The sequence below is a fragment of the Candida oxycetoniae genome, assembly GCF_023343755.2.
Source record: "Candida oxycetoniae strain CBS 10844 chromosome Unknown scaffold13, whole genome shotgun sequence".
In the NCBI taxonomy this organism is placed as follows: Eukaryota; Fungi; Ascomycota; class Pichiomycetes; order Serinales; family Debaryomycetaceae; genus Lodderomyces; species Lodderomyces oxycetoniae.
In genome coordinates, this window is record NW_026055409.1 from 104,607 (window position 1) to 125,179 (window position 20,573).

Genomic DNA, 20,573 nt, shown 5'->3' on the forward strand with positions numbered 1-20,573 from the left:
ACGCGTTCCAAATTTTTGTTAGTAATGAAATTTTATGCATCTCATTTCTGGTACTTTTAGTGCATGTGTCGCATAACTAACTAGCATTTACTTTTTTAGCGTTTCTCTTATACTGTACATTTATTCGTCTTCATGTAGTCTCAGGTAATGTAACCTTAATATGATTTTGAGGGGGGGGTGGTGGTGGTGGTTGCGCTACCATACGTAATTAGACGATGGGAGTATTTCTCAGTTCAGTAAATCATCCAGCAAGGAATTTTTATTAAAGGATTACTGTTTAATTTCCCGTCATTTCTAGTTTAGTTGTTGCGCAAGCTGATGGATTATCAGTTGACAGACAAACTATGAGTTGGTGGTTTCAAAAGTATAGTGTTTTAAAATCGTATCAACTAATAACCTCTTATAAAACAGTATCAACTAATAACCTCTTATAAAACAGTATCAACTAATAACCTCTTATTAAACAGTATCAACTAATAACCTCTTATAAAACAGTATCAGGTAATACCAACGATCCAATTAGTTGAATCAATTTCAAGAGAGACAATCCAATCAGTTGAATCAATTTCAAGAGAGACAATCCAATCAGTTGGATCGTGTATTTGAATCACTATACTCTCTGCGCTGGTTAGTTGCTACAGATGAACCCAACTAGTCCTATATAATATTAAACTAGTTTGTTTCTTACATTCTTCCTTCCACTTTGGGAGTAAGTAAAACAAGCAAAGTTTACCATCCCATCCCATCCCATCCCATCCTTTCTAGAGGTGAGGGGGGGGGGCGAAGCATGTGGTAGCACGTGTTCTTTTCTTCTTCTTCGATAGTCGATGCATGTGGTAGCGGTCAGATAATCGTTAGAGACACCATTATCTGTTAGGTTAAATTAGTCAATGGTGTGCTCCTTTTTTCTTGTTCTGCTCGATAAGTTGATGGGAGGTGGCATGTGGTAGCGCACATCATAGATCAATTTCGAATGTTCCAGAATATTCGCAGCCAATCCCAAAAAGGCATACACACACACACTTGCGGCGGTTAAGAAAAGAATGACTGCAAAATTTTTACTAAATAGGTAATGCAACAATTAATAGCAATTACCAAACAAACCTATCAAGTAGGAGCTCCAGAATATATTGATTCTATTAGGTTCTATACGGAGAATAGTACTCTCTCACACTAAAGGAAAAGCTCTTGTTGGCTCAATTACCTTGAAAGTTTTAATATAAAACCAATCAGCCCCCCCCTTTATTTAATAATCTTTTCTTTATCTATTTCTACTCTTTACATTACTAGATAACCTCTGATAAATACACGTTACTAGATAACCTCTGATAAATAAAACAAGAAATGGCTTCCTACTATTATCAGCAACCACAAGGTGGGTATGTTAATGAACTTGACTTAAACTCGTTGTTGAATTTGTTACACCAAGAACAGTTCAATCAGCATAGAAATCAAATACCTCACCATTATTATAATCACCGCCCACAACACCGGCAACAACACCAGCAACAACAACAACAACACCAGCACCAGAAACAACAACGGGCACAGCAGCCTTTAATTCATTACTATTCTCCACGGCCACTGCAATTGCAAATACAACCATACAAACAGCAACAGCCAAGTGCTAGACCAAGAGTAGTCAAGAAATTAGAAACTGAAGATGAGTATCAAATCCAAATTTACAAACCATATGGTAATTTCAATAACTACGAAGTACAAGTAGTCAAGGCTCAACCTCCATTGATCAAGATTGTTATTCTGGCACCAGCGGATAATTTCAAGATTTCAAACACATTCAATTTGAACTATATCGATATTGAGAATATCAATTGGAGGTGGTACAAACTGGAGAATATCTTGTGCTTAAACATCCCCAAGAAGTTGCATTATATCCACTCAAGTATTGAGGATATTTTCAATTGCTTGTTTGGTGGTAGCGGTATTACCGATGACGATGCTAATGCCGTTGCTAATGCTGATGAGGATGCTGATGAGGATGAGTATGAGTATGAGGAACCTGTAGAGTTGCATTTATTAGAAGATGCTAAAGGGGACAGCAAACAGAATGACGAGGTGGAGCTGGGTAATTTAGAAGAGTATGAAAGACTTTTGCAAGAAGCAGCAGAAGCTTTGAAACAAAAGAAGCAAAAGAAGAAGCAACAGAGACAACAAAAGGACAAATCTGGTGTTGCCAACGGTTCTCATCCTGGATTTTCGAAACTCGAACAGGATGAAGAGGATAGATTGGAAGATCACGAGAAGTTATTAGAAGACGCTGCAAATGCCTTGAAACAAAAGAAGGATAAGAATAACAAACCTGATGCTGCTGTTGCTACATCTTCTGATGTCAGTGCTGAAGACAAAAAGGCTAAAGAGCTTGAGTATAAAGCAGCAGAGGAAGCAGCAGCCTTGGCACGCAAGAAGCAAGAAGTAGAGGAAAAGAATGCATTGAAAGAGAATAAGGCATTAGAGGGAAACAAGTCATTAGAGGAAAAGAAGCGCGAGTTTGCCCAAAAACAAAAGGAAACCGAGGAAAGGATCAAGCAAGCACAACTAGAATTGGAGAGATTGGTAAAGCAACAAGAAGAGTTGGAAAAAGAATCTGGAAATAGAAAAGATGGTTTGAAGCAAGTTGAAGCTAAAGCTGAAGCTGATCAAGAACAAGAACAAGATCAAGATCAAGAGAAGCCAAGTACTCAAAAAAAAGAGCAATTGGCAATTAAAGATGAAAACAAGCAGAGACAAATCGATGAAATAAGGAAACAACAGCAACTACAACAGCAAGAGCTATTAAACCAATTTTTTGGCTTTAACTTAGGTCCTGTATTAACTGATTGTTTGCCAAAACCTCAGGATAACTCTATTAAGCAGACGAAGAAAAAACAAGTACAAGAAATTGCAACTAATTTGGTACCAAAAGAAGAAACAGGTACTACCACCTCAATGCTAAAGTCTAATTCCAAAGAAAATGAGTCAAAAACTCCCAATGTAAAACAAAGTCTTAAAGACACGGCTAGAGCTAATAGTGGAAAAATCAAAAGACGCGAATCACCTCTTTTGGAAGATGTCGAGGATGAAGAGTCTGTATTGTGGAGGAAAAAATTTGATCATTGAGGTTCTATAGCTAGTAAAAATAAAAGAATAAAATAGTTACCGCCGAATATTACAAGTTCTCATACTCTCATTCCTTTAATCTGATGAAAACTCTTTGTAAAGCTCTCATTCCTTTAATCTGATGGATACTACTCTTTTGTATAGCTCTCATTTCTTCATCTTTGCTTTGCTGACCCTTCTTCTTGGAGGGGGGGGAGGAAGTTGAACAACTTTGCTTGTTATATGTATCACATGGTAGCGATGCTAACACTAACCACACCATGAAATTTTTCACCCTATTAGCAATCATTATGGCAAAGATGAAACATAAAAGTTTCAATTTGCTCTTCAGATATACACAGACTCCCTCTCTCTCTCTTTCTCTTCTTCATAGACAGGTTCGATGTCAAAATCCATAGCGGTATTTGGAGGTAATGGGTTTCTAGGCCGTAAAATCTGTGAAATTGGTGTATCCAAAGGATATAAAGTGACATCATTTTCTCGTATTGGCAAACCCCCAGCATCAGTCAAAGCTCAGCCATGGGTTAGTCAGGTATCTTGGAATAAAGTAGACATTTTCCACCAGTTAGACTCAATTCAATCACAGTTGGCTGAATTTGACACTGTGGTTCACTCAATTGGAATTTTATTTGAGGATCAATCTTATAAACAAACAATGAATTCAAAGTTGCCTGGTGGTATGAGTAGTGTATTCAATGATTTGAAAAAATTGAGTAATAATCTTATGGGGTCGAACCCTATGCAACGAGATAAGCAATGGATGACTTATGAAGCTATTCAGCGTGACTCTGCAGTGGGATTAGCTGATGCTTATGTCAAGGCAAGACAGGCAAGACAAGCAAGACAAAGTGGAGTCGATGGCAGTAGTATTGTTGGGAATTACGTGTATATATCAGCCGATCAAAACCCACCTATGGTTCCCAAACGATACATTACAACCAAAAGAGAAGCCGAGGCTGCTATAAGTCGGAATCCGTATTTGCGAAGTATCCTCATGAGACCAAGTGTGATGTATGATAATCTGCAGGATTTAGAAACTACCAAAAGAGATGTCTTGATCAAAGGGTTGAAATTGGGAGTTGATCTAAAGAGGAAAATTGTTGGTGATGCAATTTTGGGTGATTTTGTAAGACCCGTTGTGAGTACTACACAGGTTAGTGAGGCGATTTACAATAAATTAGAGGATCCCCAGTTTCATGGTATTGTGCCTGTAGAGCTTATTGAGAAGGAGCCAAATTGGTGAGGGAAAATAAGCTCATAAATCCAATATTAATTATACGGCTATATTTCGGTTTTTAATGATGAATATCTATATATATATATAATGCATGTGGTAATGGTTTATTGTTCTAATATTTTCTCCCTCTCTCTCCCTCTCTCTCCATCTATCCATCTATCTCTCATATCTACTCTTGTTGCTCTCTCTCTGCATTTTCAATAAGTTTTGATTGAAACATCTTCAACAAATCTTGTTGAGTCTCATCTAAATACAATCTTTCTGGTACAATAATCGAGCCTATACTAATCGTAATCATATCCAGCGGCACCCGATCTATCTCACTTTCTTGCGCCGAGCTTCTCTTCTCTTCTTCTTCTTCTTCACCTGCAGGTGGCGGAGTTATTGAGCTCTTGTGACCGGGACTCCACCAATAAACGGGATAACTCCTAATGACATTCCCGGTAACTAAAGCAACGGAAAGGATCAACAATGAGTCTACAACTTGAACAGGAAGGTACCACCATGACATGCGACGAATTTGTAGGTCTACACAGGGCAAAGCAGCACTTGCACCCGCGGGTGGATGAACACAATTACATATTGTCATAAGTACTGAACTTATAGCAACACTTAATGCGCCCCCAGCCCAATAATTCTCCCGTCCTCGTTCGCTTAATCCAAATAGTTTTGATATACATACACCAACCAATGAGCTTATAAAATGGCCAAAAAACACATTTCTAGGTTGAGCTAGCGGCACTTGGTTTGTATTGAAACATAGGATAGCCGAGGCAGCATATGATGCAACTAACATCGGCGCGTGATGATGGTCTGTAAATACATTTGGATTGATAAAAACACCCATTATCAAAGAAAGACCACTGAATGAACCAATGAGAATCTCTAGCCATAGAACATGATCCGGTAATGGCACCACTCGTGGATGCGGAGGATCATGATATCCTAAGAAAAACGATATTGCTTTTGGTAATTTGTGAACTTGGTTTTTTGGAATATACTTGTTTATATAGTCATCGATAACAAACGAGAATGCCATTCTGGGTGAGCGTCGAAAGGGACTATAAATGACAACAAACCTCAGCTTGATTGTTCAATGATATCAACAAGAAGAAGAGTTGAAAAATACCATAACCAATCACGATCACGTGACCATGCCCCAGATTCTTTTTCTTTATTTTTTTTTTTTTTTTTACACCCAAGTAACCTTTGTTGAAGGTAACGACAAACCCGGGTTTGAAGGAGATGGCAAGCAGAGTTTGTCTCCTATTCTAATCTTTCTTTATTATACATCTATAGACATCCATACTTTTTCTTCTCTTCCACTTTTTTTCTTCTTCTGCTTCTTCTTCTCTTCCACTTTTCTTCTTCTTCTGCTTCTTCTTCTTCTTCTGCTTCTCTTTTTTGTTTTTTTGATTCATTTTATATCATACAACATAGTTATATTTATTGGTATAACCGGACTTTCTTCTAAGGTACCATTTCCTTCCTTCATCAACAAAAAAGACTGAGCTACACAATAATAACAAATGGATAATGTCCTTCAAAGATAAAGCTTCGGTCTGGAATATTTTCTGAAAGAATGGAACGTAAACGGCACAGAATTGACCAATGAGAGAGCCCAATACTGCAAAATTAAACATTTGGTTCTTAAGACCCAAATGGAAGATCGATTTCGAGTGATGACGACATGCCAAGGCGTTGAACATATCAAAAAGGACAAAGCATGTAAACGTCATTGTTGTGTCTCTTGCAGTTACTTGGCCATCGGTCATTTCCTTGATGAATATGTAAAGTGTACCAATAATGATCATTGCTGCTGATTGCAAAACACGTTTGATTAACTGAGAAGTTAAGATTTTATCGTTCCTCTTACGTGGTGCTTTATTCATCACTTCATGATCAACTGGCTCAACACCAAGGGACTGTGCCGGCGGACCATCCATAAGGATATTAATCCATAAGATTTGCATAGCATTCAATGGGTTGGGTAAGCCAAAAAACGTACTCAATGCAATTAAAGTAAGTGCGGCAATACTTGTACTCAATTGGAATGTTATGAAATTTTGTATATTATTAAAGATTCCCTTTCCTTCCTCAATGGCGCTCAAGATTGTACTAAAGTCATCATCGGTTAAAACCATGTCTGCTGCTTCTTTGGCAACATCGGTTCCATTTTTACCCATTGCGATTCCGATATCTGCTAATTTCAAAGCTGGTGCATCATTTACACCATCCCCGGTCATTGCAACAATGTCTCCACGTAATTGTAGGGCTTTGACTATTTTCACCTTATGTTCAGGAGTGGTTCTGGCGAAAACGGAAACATTGTGGATAGCTTCAGCTAGTGATCCTTCTTTTAATTCATCAATTTGGTCACCTGTCATGACCGAGTGCTCACCATTCATCGGTATACCTATTTGCTTGGCAATGTTTATTGCTGTTGTTGGTGAATCCCCAGTTATCATAATGACGTGTACACCACCTTTCATCAACATTGAAATGGCTTTGCTCACATTAGGCCTTGGTGGGTCTTTCATACCAGTTAAACCACAAAAGATCAATTCTCCAGGCTCCTGTTGATGGTGTTGATCGTCTTTTTCATTCGTAAACTTTTTATTGTTTTCAGCAAATGCCAAAACCCGAAGTCCATCCATGGCTAGTAGTTTTGAATTTTCGTGTATTGTTTCTTTTATCTTATCATTGATGGGCTTGATATTCCCATATTCATCATAATATCGATTGCAGTGCTCAAGAATCTTTTCTGAAGCACCCTTGGCAAATGTTTCTGGTTTATCCATATCTCCACTGTGAACACAAACAGCCATATACTTGCGAGTTGAGTTGAATGGTAATTCATGCATCCTTTCCTTTTGCCCTCTTATATCCTCAAGACCGAAATGTGGTAAGCATTCAAGAAGAGCAATATCGCTTGGATTACCAACATATTTCTCCAAATCAGTAGAGTACCTTGCATTGTTGCAAATGTTCCCACTTAGTAATACTCGTTTCATATTGCTTGAAAGTTGGTGATGTAAAGTGTTATCATCAAGTCTTTCCACAACAAGAAATGGAGTATTGAAACTTCCTTTGAAATCGGTAGTCCATATCTTGGTCACTGTCATGTGGTTTTGAGTTAATGTACCAGTCTTGTCTGAGCAAATCACATTGACCGACCCCAATGTTTCAACGCTTGGTAATCTTTTAACAATAGCCTTTTGTTTAGCTAGTCTCAACACGCCCAAGGCCAAAGTAACAGTAACAATAATAGGCAAACCTTCAGGTATAGCTGCCACTGCCAACGAAACAGAGATCTGAAACATATCCAACCATGATCTTCCTTGGACTATCCCGATCAAGCAAATGATACCGATTATTGTAAAGCTGAATATACTCAAGTCTTTACCCAATTTATCCATAGCTTGTTGTAATGGAGTTTTTGGTTTTTCAATTTCACTCATCATTTCAAAAACGGTACCAAATACGGTTTGCCCGCTGATACCAACTACAATCCCACTACCATGGCCGTCTCTTACCAATGTCCCCATATATGCAATATCTGTTCTATCTGTTACTGAGGGCTCTTTCATTGCAACTGTTTCAACAGACTTTTTAACAGGTTGGTTTTCACCAGTCAAGTTACTTTCGTCAATGGTCAAATAAACTGCTTTTGTCAACCTTACATCTGCGGGGATTCTATCTCCTGTTGCGAAATGGACGATATCACCCGGGACTAATGTTGACGCTTGCACTGTTGATGTGTTGCCATTTCTTGTTAAATGAGCTTCTGCCGGTACCAATTTATTCAAAGCTTCCAACGATTTTTCCGATCTGTACTCCTGGACAAAGCCAACTGTGACAACAATGATTATAGCTAGGGTAATACTTATTGCGTCATCTTTGTTACCCATCCAAAAACTAACAATTGCTGAACCAATCAATAGCAAAATCAAGGGATCCTGGTAAAAAGAAGTCAAGAATTTCCAAAGCAAGCTTTCGTCATTGTCGCTGTTCAACTCGTTTACCCCGTATATCGATTTACGATATAGTATATCCTGACTATCGACTAGACCGGTTTGGATATCGGTATTCAACTCTGAAGCCGTTTCCTCGACGGACTTATTGCAGAACTTTAATGAGGGGACATTAGCCTTATTGGGAAGCTGGACTTGATCTGGACTTATCTCATATGGATTGCTACTCATATTTTGCAAGTCAGCCAAATGAATTCAAGCCAAAGTCAACCAAGTTCAGCCAAATGAAGTCAAGCCAAAGTCAGCCAAAGTCAACCAAAGTCAGCCAAAGTCAGTCAAAGTCAGCCAAATGAAGTCAAGCCAAAGTCAGTCAAAGTCAACCAAAGTCAGCCAAAGTCAAGCCAAAGTCAGCCAAATGAAGTCAAGCCAAAGTCAGCCAAAGTCAGCCAAATGAAGTCAAGCCAAAGTCAGTCAAAGTCAACCAAAGTCAGCCAAAGTCAAGCCAAAGTCAGCCAAATGAAGTCAAGCCAAAGTCAGCCAAAGTCAGCCAAATGAAGTCAAGCCAAATAAAGTTGAGGCAAATGAAGTTGAGGCAAATTTAACCAAAATTAGCAAATGCAAACGCGATGGAGGATAGCGCAAGAGACAAACAGTTGAGGAAATAGAAAACCACCAAAATCCTCTCTATAAATAAACAAAATCTTCCACTCCCTTTTGACGCTCTTGTATCAAAAGTATCCAAACTTTTAGATTCGATTCCAGCCTGCTCTTTTCTTTTTATAGAGATTTTTCAACTCTTTTACTTGTTTCTATAGTTTAAATTTTTCAGTTTCAATGTCGCACCGTTTGAAGAAACTCCATTTGGGTGTTTTGAGTTGCACGACCACCGACACTATCGAGCAGAGCTCCAGAGCTCCACTATCGAGCAGAGCGAGATAGTGGAGAAAAAGCTGCAATAGGCTAGGGTGGATGTTCAAATGTAGAATAGGTGTATAAGTGGATGTTGAAATGTAGATTAGAAGTGAGCGCTGAAGAGTAGATTAGGAGGGGATGCTGAAGAGTAGACTAGGTTTGGATCTGCAGAGTAGACTCGGAGTGAGATTGAAGAGTAGATTAGGAGTGGATCTGAGGAGTAGACTAGGTGTAAGTGGACCCATTGTCAGTCGAGTTCATTCTCTATAACCTGGAAACGAGTTAGTGTCGGCAGCTACTATTGCTCCACTATCTCGCTCTGCTCAATAGTGTCGATAGTGTCGATAGTGTCGGCAACTACTATTGCTCCACTATCTCGCTCTGCTCGATAGTGTCGATAGTGTCGATAGTGTCGGCAACTACTATTACTCCACTATCTCGCTCTGCCCAATAGTGTCGATAGTGTGGTAACAAGCTACAAAGTGTTGCTCCACTATCTCGCTCTGCTCAATAGTGTCGATAGTGTCGATAGTGTGGTAACAAGCTACAAAGTTTTGCTCCACTATCTCGCATTGCTCGATAGTGTCGATAGTGTCGATAGTGTCAGTCAGTGTTGATAGTGTAGATAGTGTCGATGGTGTCGATAGTGTCAGTCAGTGTAATAGTGTCGATGGTGTCGATGGTGTCGATGGTGTCAGTCAGTGTTGATAGTGTAGATAGTGTCGATGGTGTCGATAGTGTCAGTCAGTGTAATAGTGTCGATGGTGTCGATGGTGTCGATGGTGTCAGTCAGTGTTTCTCCACTATCTCGCTCTGCTCGATAGTGGAGCTCTGCTCGATAGTGGAGCTCTGCTCGATAGTGGAGCTCTGCTCAACAGTATCAAAATTTTTCCTTACTACTTCCATAGCAGCCTTGTTCAACCTATTCATTATAGCCAACCCCTCATCACTTTCATCAACACCTTCAACAAAAATCAAATCCACCTTATCCTCCTCATCGACTTGTCTCAAACATTTAAACAAGTTACGCGAGATATCCTCACCTATTTTACCCAACTCGCAAACAACGCAAATCTCTTTTAAATCGGTAAACTTCTTCGATTTCAATAATGCAATTTTAGTGGTATGGGTGTCGATTGAGTTCAATTCTATATATTCCCTCATGGCTCTCTCGCCGTCACCGCAATTTACAAATAACACAACTTTCGCCTCGGGTGAATAATGCTTATACTTCATCCCCGGTGTCTTGACTTTTTCATCTTCATTAGCATTTCTCTTTGCTACAACAACATTCTCCCATTCTTTCCCGCCTACTTTTTTCAACTGTTCAAGCGATACACCTCCTGGCCGCAATAACATTGGCGGATCGCTTAAACCATCAATCACTGTGGATTCAACACCAACATTAGATGGGCCACCATCTAAAATAATAGGTATCTTCCCATTCAAATCGTGCATTACATGCTGGGCCAAAGTCGGACTCGGTTTGGTTGACGAATTCGCAGAAGGCGCTGCCAAGGGCAAATCACTCATGGCAATTAATGCACGCGCAACCGGGTGTTGTGGCATACGCACGGCAAACGTATCTTGATTAGCGGTGACAAAGGACGAGACCGGTGATTTGCCAGTGGCTGTGGAGTTGGGAAGTAGTATGGTCAACGGACCAGGCCAGAATGCTTCTATCAATTTGTCATATATCTTGGGAATCTTGTAACCCTTTGGTAGTAGTTTTCTTTCAAGCTGACCTATCGATGAAACATGGACAATAAGAGGATTATCAATTGGTCTTGACTTGGCCCTATATATGGATTTTACCGATTCGTCACACAACGCTGAACCACCTAGTCCATATACTGTTTCCGTAGGGAATCCAATAACATTGCTCGTGCTTAAAAGCTCATTACAGGCCAGCTTTATATTCGTTTCAGTTTCCTTGTCTGATATATACGGTACTCTTTGTCCTGGCAAAAAATGAATAGACTCAGCATCAACCTTAAGTACCTTTGTGGCAAACGACATTGCTCGTATAACTGGCTTCATCAATTCCACATTCTCAATCTCATCCCGTCTTATACAGCGCGATGAGCTTGAACTCATCGCAGGGAGAAAAAAAAAAAAAAAAAAAGAAAAAGAAAACAAATTGCAATAAATGGCTGCGAAATTATTACATACGTCAACCCTATTGAGCAGAGCTAGTAACACTATCGAGCAGAGCGAGATAGTGTTACTAAGAGCTAGTCGGTGTTGTAATGTGCTAGTCAGTGTTGTAATGAGCTAGTCAGTGTTGTAATAAGTCAGTACTGCTGAGAGCTAGTCAGTGTTGAAACAAGCTAGTCAGTGTGCTCCTCCACTAGCTCGCTTCGCTCGATAGTGTAAGTTAATCAGTGTGCTCCACTATCTCGCTTCGCTCGATAGTGTCGATAGTGTAAGTTAGTCAGTGTGCTCCACTATCTCGCTTCGCTCGATAGTGTCGATAGTGTAAGTTAGTCAGTGTGCTCCACTATCTCGCTTCGCTCGATAGTGTCGATATTGTCGATAGTGTCGATAGTGATGCTCCTCTAAAAAATGATACATTCACTAATCAACCTTTTCTCATGATCGGATAACTGCTCGTAATATCGACCAAAGTTGCCCAAGTTCTTTGCAGTACACTCTTTGAAAAATTGAATCAATAATTGTTTTAAACTTTCATCATTTCTGTTTCTCTCACTGGCCTTAGTCTCTTCATCAACGTATGATTTTAACTTTTCGTAATTAGGTACACCAATATCATCCAAATCTTCCCATCCATCATCTCCATCATCATCGTTAGCCACCTCTTCCCCTTCTTCTCCCTCATTGTCTCCACCACCAGGTTGTTGACATTGAAATTGTAATTCGCCAACTAGTAATTTCAATATTTTCAAAGATGCCGAAATCCTAGTGTACTTATCAGGCATGGTCTTTGCTCTCGACCGAGTAATGATCAAGTCTCCCTCATAAGGAATGATTTCACCATTCACAATCAAATTTTCAATTCTTGAATCACCTATAGTAAAGATTTTGGCTAATGCAAGTGAATTTTGTTTGATTTGTTCAAATCCCCGAGTTACTTGATACGAGTCAAACCAAATCGGTAATACTGTGGCCAAACCTGATTTATCATTTATCGTCATACTAGACAAGAAATTTATAGCATCTGCTGGTGATAGAAGCACTAATTGACAAAACACCATTATGAGATTTTCAATAGTTATTGGTTCTTTGGCAATGACTAGTCTGTTGACGGTAGCTTGCAAGATTTGGGTAATGATTTGTGGTGGGATTTCGTATTGAAAGCGAGATATAAGCGAGCAAACAATGGATCCGCATCTACTAGCGGCACTATCGGATAATTGAGGTGACAAAAACCTGTATACGATTTTCATCATTAGTTCCATTCCCGATTCCTTTGTTTGTTCGTTTCGATATGCAATAAATAATTGCGATGCTTTTTGTATTAGTTCGTTGAAAATCTCACCTCCACTTTGTAAGATTTGGTTATCTGATGATTTTAAAAGTATCGATCTCAATATGGGGAAAGCATACTCAAAAATTTGCAGTGGGAGTTGTTCGGGTCCCGATTTTATAATGATGCTCAACAATTCCAAGCTGAGGTATAACTCTGGTGTATACTCGCCATTGCTTTGTTCCATTAACTGGAAAATAAAGGGTAACGATTTCTCACATGCAATAAGGTAATCTTGAACATTGACTTTTTCCAATAATGTGCTTAAACAGTCCGAGGCATCTGAAATTAATTGAACATTACCAGGATCTTTGAATGCTATCTTAAATATTATTTCGATAACGTTAACCTTGGGTGCAACTTCAACCGAGGCCGCTTTAGTCGGATTAATAGAGATGGCAGAAGTAATGGCCTCCAACAAAACTGGTAACCCATCTTCTTCACACTCGTTGATTAACAAAAATGCAAGCTTGAAAATAATCTGTTGCACTGAACTATTCAAATTGCTAAATTCAAAAACATGTTGATAATAAGTACAACTGATCAAAGTTGATATCTGTATAATTGGACTTGCCTTTTCGGTAAATACCATCATATCAGTAAAGACCTTTTCAGCTTGGTCAGTGCCGAATTTTTCAAAGTATTTGGGAAGTAATAAAAAGCATCTTGCTGTTACCAAACTACAATCAAATGAAATAAACGATAACAAATCGGTCAATGATACAGGTGGCAAATCGTTATCATTTGATAATATCCCTTCAAGAGTGAACAATTGTGCTTCTAAAATTCGTTTATCCTGTGAATACAGTTTAGTTATATCCAAGCATACTGTTTGAACATCATCTTTATTCAACTCGCCCCAGAAATCAAGTATCGAATCTCTTGGATTGTTTTCCATTGATAGTCCCGTCATATCACTCACATATTTGTTCAAGTCACTTTCAAATTCTTCAACAGTTTCTTTTGCTAATGCTGAGCATACCACTGCATCCTTGAGAAATTCCGATAAGTTGGCAACTTGAGCTATTGGAATGTCGTGTTGTATGCTCGATATTGCCTGGAAAATATTGTATATGAGGTTATTAAATACTGGCAATGCCTCAAGTGCGCAATCTGATGATTGTGATGAAGATGGTGGTAGTGGTGGTATTTCATATTCATTCAATGCCACTTTATTGTATATTGGTGCTATCTTTGACAATTCTTGGCATGTAAAAGATAATATGTTGGTCTTGATTTCATTTGGGATACGCTGGTGAAATTGTCCGATTATGGAAGCTATAGCATTGTACAAATTACTCTTAAACTCCACTTCAATCAACATGCCACTTTCTTTTTGAATCAATTGTGTAAAGATATTCAATGTAGTTGATATTTGTGTAATGACAAATTGTTTCCTTTTTGTATCTTTAAAAGCTTCGGGACTTTGCAAAATGGCCAAAACAGATTCGTATAATTTAATTGCTTGATTTTTCACGGTGGCAGCAATCTTGTTGTTTTCAAATATGCTATCCAATTGATGGATAACTGTGTTTCCAACACCGCCTTCCCAAAACTGCTCTTCTGTAATCAAATCATCAAATAAATCAGTCAAAACTTGCAATCCTCCCAACATGGCGCATTCATTTGAGTAATCTACCGTTGCTGAAAACAACTGATTCATAAGCTCGGGCCACTCATCAGGAAAGTCCACCGATGCAATTTGAACAATTGCGTATGCAGCTCCACTGCGCAATTTCGAGTCAGCGCTGGTGACAGCGAGATTTAATAATTTCGATCTAATGATTGGCTTTAAATCTTGGGAAATAGGTGGCCCAATAAACGACGAAAACCCAAGAGACCAAAACTTGGGCACAAGCCTCTTGATCTGTAGCAAACATGCTTGTCGAGTACCAATAGGTAAGGCACCATTCAACGCTAATTCCAAAATGAGATACAACGATTCCGTTGGTTCATGGTTAACGGTTTTGCTAAATTCTAGCTCGGCACTTCTCCTCAAGTTATTATCCGGCGAAGTCTGTTCCAATATTAGCTCAAGTATATCCGGCATAATACAATTGACACAACAGAACCAGCTCCAACAGCAACAGCAACCTTTGAATATCAATGATATCTTAATCAACTTCTTTCCTCCGATACCTTCCGTCTAATTTTTTTTTTTTCAACCTCGTTGGAACAAACTTTTCTTTTCGCAGCCAAATGGGCCGAGCGACACTATCGAGCGAAGCTCCACTATCGAACGAAGCGAGATAGTGTCGGTGGCAGCTGGTATAGCTCCACTATCGAGCGAAGCGAGATAGTATTGATAGTGGCAAAGAGCACTATACAAGCTAGTCAGTGTTGCTCCACTATTTCGCTCTGCTCGATAGTGTCGGTGACAGCTGGTATAGCTCCACTATCGAGCGAAGCGAGATAGTATTGTAAGAGAAGGGGTGTGTACCACCAATGTCGATATTATGGATGGCAGCTAGTGTTGCTCCACTATCTCACTTCGCTCGATAGTGTCGCTCGATAGTGTCGCTCGATAGTGTCGCTCGATACACAATATATCATCTCTTTGAAAATAAACTACATCTATAAACGCTTCTTATCTATATATATCTTTAATATCTAGATTTGCTCAACTCTGCTTTAGACATTGGAGGGCTCGACATTCCAAATGTTCTCAGCATACTCATCAATACATCGATCACTTGAAAAGAACCCCATATTAGCAACACTCCAAACACTTTTTCTAACCCATTTCTTCAAATGTTCACTATCATCTGCATCACCGCCATTATGACCAAATACCTTTTCGAGTTTCTTATGAGCAGCAAGGAATAAATCAAAATCATCAGAAACAAGGTAATAGTCCCCATGGTTACGGATCGATTCAATCAATGATTTGAAATCGTCTGGGTTACCAAATCGACCACTCTCAATTGCAGCAAATACTTTTTGTAAGGATTCTGGAATATGTGCACCTTCAACAAAATGCTTATGTCTCAATTCTTCAACCGATTCCGCTAAATTACCAAAAAGGAAAATGTTCTCTTCGCCTATTTCACGAGTAATTTCGACATTGGCTCCATCAACCGTTCCTATAATGAGTCCTCCATTCAAAGCAAACTTCATATTTGAGGTACCTGATGCCTCGGTTCCTGCAGTGGAAATATGATTCGACAAATCTGATCCGGGACAGATAATCTCTGCCTTGGAGACATTATAATCAGGAATAAATACAACCTTGAGCAAGTTATCAATCGTGTCATCGTTATTGATCACTTCTCCCACCTTACAAATCAAGTGGATTATAGTCTTGGCCATGTAATAACCCGGGGCAGCTTTTCCTCCAAAGATCGAGGCCTTGGGGATATAATACTTTTGCTTTATTTCATCAAGGGAAACGCCATCAGCTTGCAATTGCTTGATGTGGAGGTATCTGTAAATAACTGCAAAAATGTTCATCTGCTGTCTCTTGTATTCATGGATTCTCTTAACCTGAACATCAAAGAAAACCGTTGGATCAACATCAACGCCAGTTTCGCTCTTGATCAAAAGTGCCAATTTTCTCTTATTATCAAATTTGATTGCATCCCATTCTCTCAAAAATTGTTCATCATCAATAAACTTTTCAAGCTCTTTCAATTTACCAAGGTTAGTCAAGTAGTCATAATTTGGATCATTCAATTTTTTGGCTATTAAAGCCGCCAATTTAGGGTTGGCTTGTCTCAACCAACGTCTTGGTGTGATACCATTAGTTACATTGGTAAATTTATCAGGACCAAAAACTTTAACAAAATCTTTAAAAATAGTGGTTTTGATCAATTCCGAGTGCAATTCAGCAACACCATTCACCTTGTGTGATCCAATTATTGCCAAGTATGCCATTCTAACAGATTTGGGATTTTCTTCAATAATACTAACGCTTGTTAATAATTCACGCTCCTTGGGGAATCTGTGTTCAACATCTTTCAAAAAATAGTAATTGATATCGTAAATGATCTCCAAATGTCTAGGTAACAATCTACCCATAACGTCAACTGGCCATTTCTCCAATGCTTCAACCATCACGGTATGGTTAGTATAAGCAAACACCTTGGAGACTAAAGACCAAGCGTGATCCCATTCCAAACCTTCTAAATCAACAAAGATTCTCTGCAACTCAACAATGGCCAATGTTGGATGTGTGTCATTCAACTGAATAGCTACTTGATCAGGGAACCTATTCCAGTTAGTCTTGTGGTTCTTTTTAAATCTACGAACAATATCGTGCAATGAAGCAGCAACCCAGAAATATTGTTGCTTCAATCTCAATTCTTTACCTTCTTCAAAGTTATCATTTGGATATAAAACCGAGGTAATTGATTCTGCTCTTTGCTGTGATGCAACAGATTGTTGATAATCACCAGCATTAAACTTGGTGAAATCAAATTCTTGTGTAGGCTGAGCATTCCATAATCTAAGGTTATTGGTATTATCTGTGTTGTAGCCAGGGATTGGGAAATCAGCTGCAACTGCCAAAACTCGTTCACCTCCTGCCCAATTCTTTTTAACTTTACCGGTATTTGGATCGTGTTCTTCATAAACGTAGCCATAAAAATCAACCGGGATTTGGATTTCGCGTCTATTCAAGACCCAAGGGTTTGAGTATTTCAACCAATAATCTGGAGTTTCGATTTGGTAGCCATCAATAATTCTTTGTTTGAAAATACCATATTGATAGTTTAATCCATAACCCCAACCGGAATAATTCTTTGATGAGAGAGAGTCGATAAAACAAGCAGCCAATCTACCCAATCCACCATTACCCAATGCGGCATCTGGTTCTTGATCCAAAACGTCTTCCAAATTGAATCCCAACTCGTGTAAAGAGTCCTTTGAGTTTTTTTCACACTTCAAGTTGATCAAAGCATTATCCATGGCTCTGCCCATAAGGAATTCCAAGGATAAGTAATAAACTCTTTTACCATCCTGGATAGTCTGTCTTTGTTGGGTATTTGCCCAATCAATAATGAGAGCATCACGCACTGTTCTTGACGCAGCATGGTAAGCAGCCAAATTGTCACAATTGTACATCGACCTCCCTAATCCGGTTTCGACATTCCGAACAAACTCTTGTTCAAACTTGTTTGGGTTATCGACAATTGAGTGGATATTCTCCAGGCGGTTGGCACCTCCTCTTGTCTTTCTTTCCAACAAATCCAATTGCGAGTATTTGAACCAAATGTGTTTTGCCGACTCGGGAATTGCAGCATCTAGGGCAATGATTTGGTTAGGAGTAAAGCCGGTATTTGTTCTTTTTAATTTGGGTTGCGGTAAAGTCGACGGAGTAAGATAATCCATAGACATTGTGTAGTAAGTACTAGACGGGAAAGGGGGAAGGGGGGGGGGAAGCAAAAGAAAAGCTAGAGTTGTTTCTATATGAAAGGAAAGAACAAGAAAAGAAGAGGTTGAGAAATAATAATCAATTGAAAACCATTCAAGGAATTGAGTCATGTATTTATAGCGAATGGAAAATATATTTCCTTCAAAGTGTAACGAGTTTTAATGTTTGGATTAGATCGCGGGAGTTAGATATTAGATGCTAGTGTAAAATGGCTCAGCGAGCCTGACTTTACTATAAAGGTACTTGAATTTGGCTTGACTAGTTTGTAAAGTTAGTTAGATTGACTAGTATTTATGGCCAATGCAGACACTATCGACACTATCGAGCGGAGCGAGATAGTGTCCAGCGAAATACTGTCCCGCGAAATACTGTCCCGCGAAATACTGTCCCGCGAAATACTGTCGAGCGAAATACTGTCGAGCGAAATACTGTCGAACGAGATAGTGTCGAGAGATAGGCACAACACTTAGTGATACTATTAAAGTTTGTGTGGTGCTCCATTATTAAAGTTTGTGTGGTGGTCCATTATTAAAGTTTGTGTGTAGTGCTCCACCATCTCGCTCTGCTTGATAGTGGAGCATCTCAGCATCTTCAGTGCCGGGCGGCACTCAACATTAGACAAGAGATTTTTATTGCTACCGTCGCATTAAAAATACGTCGTCAATTTGTTACTATTTTTTTCTCGCCAATGTTTATCGCCGTTGTTTTGAAACTTGTTTGTGTTCTGTAGTTTTACCTCTTTGTGTTTCTTGTCATTACTATTCTCGCTGCTTGAGTATAATGAAATTCACGGAGATGGCGGTGGATTTAGAAAAATCAGGCGATAAAAAAACAGCAAAGCGAGTAACACTATCGAGTAACACTATCGAGCAACACTATCGAGCAAAGCGAGATAGTGGAGCATCATTTTGTAGCGATACTAGTAGAGAGCGAGATAGTATTGCTGAGAGCTAGTCAGTGGAGCATCATTTTGTAGCGATACTAGTAGAGAGCGAGATAGTGTTGCTGAGAGCTAGTCAGTGTTGTAGTAAGCTAGTAACACTATCTCGCTCTGCTCGATAGTGGAATATAGTGTCACTAGTCAGTGCTGCTCCACAATCGAGCAGTACTAATCAACTACAAGTAAGATGAGAATGTAACTTTTCAAAATCATAGTGGAAACTGCAATTAGTATGACATTCCTGTTCTCATTTTTCTTTTAAGCGTTACCGTTTACGTTTATTGTACGTTTTTCTTTTACGCTTTTTTTAGCGTAAAAACCCACATATCATAACCGTGCAACACTATTGAGCGACACTATCAAGCAACACTATCGAGCAAAGCGAGATAGTGGAGCAATACTTTGTAGCGATACTAGTAGAGACTATCGAGCAACACGTTGTAGCGATACTAGTAGAGACTATCGAGCAACACGTTGTAGCGATACTAGTAGAGACTATCGAGCAACACGTTGTAGCGATACTAGTAGAGACTATCGAGCAACACGTTGTAGCGATACTAGTAGAGACTATCGAGCAACACGTTGTAGCGATACTAGTAGAGATTATCGACACTATCGAGCAACACTTTGTAGCGATACTAGTAGAGACTATCGACATTATCGAGCGACGCTATTGAGCAACACTATCGAGCAAAGCGACACTATTGAGCAACACTTTGTAGCGATACTAGTAGAGACTATCGACACTATCTCGCTTTGCTTGATAGTGGAGCAACACTTTGTACCTACCACCGACACTTTGGAGCTTGTTCTTATGCCCTATCCCCTCTCTCAATTTCCTTCCCCTCCCACCTTTCCCACCTTTCCCACCTTTCCCACCTTTCCCACCTTTCCCACCTTTCCCATCTTTCCCACCTTTCCCATCTTTCCCACCTTTCCCACCTCTCTTACCTGTTTTCTTTTCTTTTCTTTGCTCGTCCAGTTTTTAGCTTGTCTAGTCTTGTCTCACTCTCGACTATCTCGCTTTGCTCGATAGTCGACAACGAGTGAAACGAGTCTAGTCAAAAGAGAAGAGTAGAGTGTAGATAGAGAAAAGAGTAGAGTGTAGATAGAAGAAAGAGTGTAGACAGAAGAAAGAGTGTAGATAGAAGAAAGAGTATAGATAGAGTGTGTAGATAGAGTGTGCAGATAGAAGAAAGGGTATAGATAGAGAGTGTAGATAGATTGTAGATAGAGAGTGTAGAGAGTGTGTAGAGAGTGTGTAGACAATGATATCTCGATTTTCTCGATAGTGTAGAAGTAAAGTTACTACCACACACAACCACCTCCTCGGTACCCCCCCTCCCTTACTACCTCCCCGCTCGCTGTGCTCGATGAAAAAGGATTCTAAATCCTGGATCCTTTTCGCTAGTCGGAGACAGCTACACTATCGAGTAGAGCGAGATAGTGCCGGTGGCACCTGGTGTGCTTCACTATCTCGCTTTGCTCGATAGTGTCGATAGTGTCGGTGGCAGCTAGTGTGCTCCACTATCTCG

General features: G+C 39.5%; 7 protein-coding genes across 7 annotated transcripts; 2 read left to right on the forward strand and 5 right to left on the reverse strand. All coding sequences in view use genetic code 12, as the record gives it.

The window, feature by feature from the left end:
- Positions 1–1,344: 1,344 nt before the first annotated feature.
- KGF56_002061 (uncharacterized protein) lies at positions 1,345–3,117 on the forward strand (the record flags this gene model as incomplete). The annotated part of the gene is made up of 1 exon (XM_049323249.1): positions 1,345–3,117. One exon carries the CDS (start codon positions 1,345–1,347, stop codon positions 3,115–3,117), a length of 1,773 nt encoding a protein of 590 aa, XP_049180850.1.
- A 382-nt stretch (positions 3,118–3,499) lies between these two features.
- KGF56_002062 (ubiquinone biosynthesis protein) lies at positions 3,500–4,360 on the forward strand (the record flags this gene model as incomplete). The annotated part of the gene is made up of 1 exon (XM_049323250.1): positions 3,500–4,360. The coding sequence occupies one exon, from the start codon at positions 3,500–3,502 to the stop codon at positions 4,358–4,360; it is 861 nt and encodes a 286-aa protein (XP_049180851.1).
- A 163-nt stretch (positions 4,361–4,523) lies between these two features.
- Positions 4,524–5,393, reverse strand: KGF56_002063 (uncharacterized protein; the record flags this gene model as incomplete). Its single annotated transcript, XM_049323251.1, has 1 exon — positions 4,524–5,393. The coding sequence occupies one exon, from the start codon at positions 5,391–5,393 to the stop codon at positions 4,524–4,526; it is 870 nt and encodes a 289-aa protein (XP_049180852.1).
- Positions 5,394–5,781: 388 nt separating this feature from the next.
- PMR1 (Ca(2+)/Mn(2+)-transporting P-type ATPase) lies at positions 5,782–8,559 on the reverse strand (the record flags this gene model as incomplete). The annotated part of the gene is made up of 1 exon (XM_049323253.1): positions 5,782–8,559. The coding sequence occupies one exon, from the start codon at positions 8,557–8,559 to the stop codon at positions 5,782–5,784; it is 2,778 nt and encodes a 925-aa protein (XP_049180853.1).
- A 1,470-nt stretch (positions 8,560–10,029) lies between these two features.
- On the reverse strand, positions 10,030–11,337 carry KGF56_002065 (threonylcarbamoyladenylate synthase; the record flags this gene model as incomplete). Its single annotated transcript, XM_049323254.1, has 1 exon — positions 10,030–11,337. The coding sequence occupies one exon, from the start codon at positions 11,335–11,337 to the stop codon at positions 10,030–10,032; it is 1,308 nt and encodes a 435-aa protein (XP_049180854.1).
- Positions 11,338–11,798: 461 nt separating this feature from the next.
- KGF56_002066 (uncharacterized protein) lies at positions 11,799–14,777 on the reverse strand (the record flags this gene model as incomplete). Its single annotated transcript, XM_049323255.1, has 1 exon — positions 11,799–14,777. The coding sequence occupies one exon, from the start codon at positions 14,775–14,777 to the stop codon at positions 11,799–11,801; it is 2,979 nt and encodes a 992-aa protein (XP_049180855.1).
- A 581-nt stretch (positions 14,778–15,358) lies between these two features.
- Positions 15,359–18,061, reverse strand: GPH1 (glycogen phosphorylase; the record flags this gene model as incomplete). Its single annotated transcript, XM_049323256.1, has 1 exon — positions 15,359–18,061. One exon carries the CDS (start codon positions 18,059–18,061, stop codon positions 15,359–15,361), a length of 2,703 nt encoding a protein of 900 aa, XP_049180856.1.
- Between the last annotated feature and the right edge of the window lie 2,512 nt (positions 18,062–20,573).